General features: G+C 43.5%; 1 protein-coding gene across 2 annotated transcripts; it reads left to right on the top strand.

The window, feature by feature from the left end:
- Positions 1-448: 448 nt before the first annotated feature.
- zic4 (zic family member 4) lies at positions 449-5059 on the top strand. Of its 2 annotated transcripts, XM_029246155.1 has the most exons (3): positions 449-941; positions 1026-1646; positions 4386-5059. In XM_029246155.1, exons 1-3 carry the CDS (start codon positions 518-520, stop codon positions 4820-4822), a joined length of 1482 nt encoding a protein of 493 aa, XP_029101988.1. In that variant the 5' UTR covers positions 449-517; the 3' UTR covers positions 4823-5059. The 2 variants fall into 2 exon arrangements, with proteins under 2 accessions (XP_029101988.1, XP_029101987.1); XM_029246154.1 differs by having other exon boundaries at positions 449-1646.
- The last annotated feature ends 466 nt before the right edge of the window (positions 5060-5525 follow it).

Genomic DNA, 5525 nt, shown 5'->3' with positions numbered 1-5525 from the left:
AAGCCCGAATACACCAGACGTCCCGAAAGGGTTTTAGGAGCCCACGCTTGTGAAAATAAGCAACAAAACTTTTCGGAACGTATAAAGCAAGAGCAGCATTGGGCAACAACAAGAAAAAAAGAGTTTTCGTCGATGGCACGAGGTTCCGCGCATGCGCCTTCGCTTCCAAACGGCGCAGACACTTCTGCGCGCTGTGGAAACTGTCAGAAGTGACGTCAATCATTGTGCTCCGACCAATTAAAACGCACGGCGATTGTTCGGCTCCGCGGGCTGCGGCGCGCACCGCGAATCTCTTTTCACTATATCAAAGCGTCCCGCTGCTGCCTCTCAACCGAATGGGATTACACGCAGGCACCGAGATAAAATAATAAAAAAAAAAACTTCACAAAGTTTTATTTTTTTGTGTGTTATTTGAATTTTTTTTTTTTTTTGCAAAAAATTTTTTATTGCGATTAAAATATATTTGTCATCATCATTATTATTCTGCCCGCTGTCAGCTATTCTAAAATTAGGCGTAATGAGCGTGGATGCTCTGGGAAGCCAAATGATGGACCCCGCGTTTTCCAAACGGAACACGGCGCTGAGATTAGTTGACTTGGCAGGGGCTCGCCACCATCACCATCATCACCACCGTACCCCTCAGAGCGTGACAGGCTTCCCGGGGCTCGACAGCCACGCACACTCAATGGCTCACACGCACCCTGGGGAGATGACTACAGAACCCTGCCTGGGGCTGAGTCCATTCGGGCCAGAACACATGGGGCACTCCGCGGCCCTCAAAATCAGCCCAGCCCATCATTATCCCCACCACCATCACCACTACAACCATCATATGGCAGGCCACAGTGAAGTGGTCTCCAGTCAAACGGGAGCGTTCGACCCGGTGCAGCCTCCGGCCGCCCAGTACCAAAAGCCCTACACGAGCCAGGCTCTGTCTGCAGGTAGGGATCTCCTCTTTCGGAGAGACCTCACCGACCACACGGCCGGCTCCGCTTCTCACCACGGGATGTTTGTCTCAACAACAGGTAGCTATCCCGGACACTATGGCCATCATCACCCCGACGCGGGAAACCATCATGCCCTCTTCCCTGGACTCCATCACGACCAGGCGTCGAACGGAGCTCCAGGTGGCCAAGCACTGAATGGACAGCTGCGCTTAGGGTTACCTGGAGAAATGTACGTGAGGTCTGGCCACTTGAGTCAGGTGGCAGCCTCGAGGGCAGACCCGTTCGCCGCGTCGCCGTTGCACGGTTACGGCGGCATCAACCTGAACATGAGCGTGAGCGCGCACCACGGACCCGGCGCCTTCTTCCGCTACATGAGGCAGCCCATCAAGCAAGAACTGATCTGCAAGTGGATGGAGCCCGAGCAGAGCGCGAAGCGACTCTGCTCCAAGACCTACAGCACCATGCACGAGCTGGTCACGCATGTGACCGTGGAGCACGTCGGCGGACCGGAGCAGGCGAATCACATCTGCTTCTGGGAAGAGTGTCCGCGCGAAGGGAAGTCCTTCAAAGCCAAGTACAAACTTGTGAACCACATCCGAGTGCACACGGGCGAGAAGCCCTTCCCGTGTCCCTTCCCGGGCTGCGGCAAAGTTTTTGCAAGATCGGAAAACCTGAAGATCCACAAAAGGACGCACACAGGTCAGTGGCTTGGCGCTCGCGCTCGCGCTCGCGCTGCGACAAATCAGTTCAATTGTTTCAAGTCGTCCGGCTTATTCGTCGCGCAGGGTTACATTTTCGTCAGGCTGATTGCACGGTAAACTGTTCTATAATAGTATTCCCTAATATTTGTGCATTCCCCAGGCTTTAAATTCGTTTCTCTGGGTCTGAGAAAAGCGTTCATGTTTTAAGAGATAATCATGTCATTGCAGGATAATTAAACACACTGGGAATAATAACGGGACTGTAAAAATGGTAACACTTTCGCGATATGTCCATGATGATGATTTGCCAGACTCGTAGTTTTGAGAACCGTGCTTCATTCCTCAAAATTGATCAAAGAGTCTAGCATTCTCGTCGTGGCGACTGCTAATTTAATTTCAAACCGGTGAAATGAGTTAAATAAATGTTGGAAAATAAACTTTCTGGACTGTTGCGTGGGTAATTCATTCAATGTGCGTTTGTGCAGCTCTGTTTCTTCTGTTTACAAAAGGGGGAATTAGGCCTGGGAGAAGTGTCTGTCACGAAAGATAGAGAATTATGGAAAACAAGAGATGTGAATGCTTTACTGCTTCCTTTCATGGCACTTTTACCGCCTGGCTTTTTCCAGAGGATGTCTCTTTTTAGCCATCCGAGTGATTTCAATTGTGTAATTGCCGGCTACATTTCAGCAATTGCTTTACTTTGCACACGAGGAATTGGTTACTGTGAGCTGAAAATGTCCACGTATACGGATTTACAAAGAAATGTGAAGAATAGAAGATTTGTTTGCATTGGGATTTTTTTTTTTAAATGTTGAAATCTTTATTTTTTTAGCCACTGATTTGAACGTCTTTTTCTGGAAATTTAGAGAGACTGCAGCTCATCAGCCACATCAGCAAATACATCTAGCAAACATCAAAACACAAGGTTCCTTTATTTTGTGTCTACACACTAAAACCAGAAATAACAGCATTAACACTGGTGGCTACAATCCCATTGCAGTGTGAATCTTATGAACTACAGTATAGTAAAGTCCAACCCTTCTGAATCTTTATACTATTCTTCGATTTGAAATTGAGGTATCAAGCAACAAGTCCATAGAAATGCACTACAGACAGGGGGTGTTATGGTGGGGTGCCATTCCTGGCACTTGCTCCTACTTACGCACCACGTTATGTGACAATCCTGATGCTGTAAGTCTCCCTGGATAAAAGGAGAGAGCTAAATAATAAATAATACTTATGATAATATGTAACATGTGTAAGTGAACTGTGCCTGGTGTGAATGTTAAGATGCAATGTATCAGAATGTGATGGAATGTTTTTAAATGTAGCAGAGGCCTTTGTGAACATCTCTTAGGTATAGATTGTTTCAACGTAGGCTTTCAGGAGGTAGATTTTCTTAAAGTAATTCTTCGGATGAAAGCAGGACGTTTTGTGCATTGTGTTTGTTTACAGGAAGAGGGACAGCCTTTGAAGCAGGGATTCTTAACCTTTTTTGTGCCATGGACCTCTTTAGCAGTCTGGCAAAGCCTGTGGACCTCTTCCCAGAATAGTGTATTTTAAAGCATTAAATAAAATACATGGAATTACAAAAGAAACCAGTTATATTGAAAAGCAATTGTCAAAATATGTATATATTTTATTGAGACTGTGATTAGTAATAGATGTGCCCCTTTCTTAACACATTAAATAACAAGATTATACATTTGGAGGTCAGGGAAAGTAAAGATGTAAAAAGTTTTTTCCTATCAATGTTCACGGACCCCCTGAAATCAATCCATGGACCCCAGGTTAAGAACCCCTGCTTTAAATATATATATGTATATATATTTTCTTATATCAGAAAAACTGCATGTTTTTTCCCTGTCATCTTATCCAAACAAGCTCAGTTGTGGTGTTTGTGACAAGTTCTCCCCAGTGATCTCAGTCACTGGTACTGTGCAATATGTAGCGTGTACTGTATGATATGCAATTCTAATACAAACACGTGTTACATTCCAGTATATTATAAAATACAAATAAAAACACTGTCTTTTGCGTCACACAGTTAATGATTCTCTGCTGTTAGTGGAGTGTCTGCAGAAACTGTTTAAGCAGTGGTTTGCTATCTGGGCTGCTTATTTCTAATCTGGAGGGCCTGGGTTCAAATCCCACTCCTGCACCCATGATCAGGGTACTCACCCCAAACACAGTAAGAATACCCTGTATCAATGGATAAGTTGTTGATTGTCTAACGTTACAAGTTGCCCTGGACACAGGCATCAGTTGAATAAAATGTAACGATAATTTGAAAACAAGACATTAAATTTAAGGACATGCAGTCAAAGTTGTCTGTAATGCAGGGAAATAATTTTTTAAAGATTGCTGTATTCTGGCACTGGTCTGTTATGGTGAAAGACTAGTTACCATCAGCTAGTTAACCAAAGGAACTAGGATCCCATCAAATGTGAGCAGCAGCAATTTATTATAATCGATATTATAAAGATTTTGATTCAGTTTAAATATTTCCAGTTGCTTTTTTCTTCTGCAAAGTAATTTTTTTATTTGTCTGACTTTAGGTAACGTTTGGGCAACATTTACGCAGAAGTTTATATTTATCGGAAGAATATATATAGTATTACTGTATGTTTGTTGCATGTCTCTAACTTTATTCAAGATATATTCCTTTTAATCACTGAAAACCTGGTTAATGTGGTAATTCCTATCACATAAGCCCTTCTATGCTGTCTTGCTTTAGGTGAGAAGCCTTTTAAGTGCGAGTTTGATGGCTGCGACAGACGTTTCGCGAACAGCAGCGACCGGAAGAAGCACTCACACGTGCACACGAGCGACAAGCCCTACAACTGTAAAGTGAGAGGGTGCGACAAGTCATACACACACCCCAGCTCCCTGAGGAAACACATGAAGGTCCACTGCAAGTCTCCACCCCCGAGTTCGGGCTACGAGTCCTCCACCACCTCTCTGGTCTCCCCCTCGTCGGACTTGGGTCGAGACCCGGCCCCCTCCTCGCACTCGGAGCCCCTCTCCTCTTCTCAGGCCACCAACTTGAGTGAGTGGTACGTCTGTCACAGCGCAGGAGCCGGGGGCAACCAAACGCCCCCCAGCAGCTCGTCTTCACCTGACCCCCCGGACGGCCCTCCTTACCGACACCCTGCGCCCAGAGAGGCCTTCTAGCGGAAGCAGCGGCCCACAGGAACCCCGCGACACATCCGCAGAAAATCCCGAGAACACAGTCACACCATCCATCAGATTTAATTTCCAACATACGTATGTATTGCACTGCTCTACTACGTCAACAATCAAGGAAAAATGAATGAACATGCCTTAATTAAGACATATTATACAATATGCCTTATAATTTTCGCCCTGACTTATGATAAGCATGTTTCTGAATTTTATGTACTTTCTTTTCAGCAGTTCCTTAATTTATTTACAAATTTAATATGAAATATTTTGTATTATTAAACCAAAGTGTTTAAATTCAAAATGCTGTATATTTGTAAAAAAAAAAAAGTAATGATTCCACGTGTAAGTGTTGATAGACAATTGTTACGTTTTAGTATTTGGGGGAATATTTTTATGGTTTGATACTAGTTTGTATATGAACAGTCCAATAAAACACAATTTCATATGAGCGAAGTCAAACATTGTTATAGTAACAGGTATCATTACTTTCACTATTACTGGAGTCAATGTGAACCTTTTTTGTTTTTTTTTTTTTTTTGTAAGACATTTGTTAAACATTTAAAAATGATGGGCATTTAGATTACTCACAATGGAATGTGTACCAAATTGCCTTGTATATGTCAGTATTTTGAATAAATTGTGTATGACTGTATTGTTAAATAAGTTGTCTTATTGAAAACCGTTAACAATA

The sequence above is a fragment of the Scleropages formosus genome, chromosome 19 (assembly GCF_900964775.1).
Source record: "Scleropages formosus chromosome 19, fSclFor1.1, whole genome shotgun sequence".
Classification (NCBI taxonomy): Eukaryota; Metazoa; Chordata; class Actinopteri; order Osteoglossiformes; family Osteoglossidae; genus Scleropages; species Scleropages formosus.
This window is presented reverse-complemented; position numbering and strand designations above follow the sequence as displayed.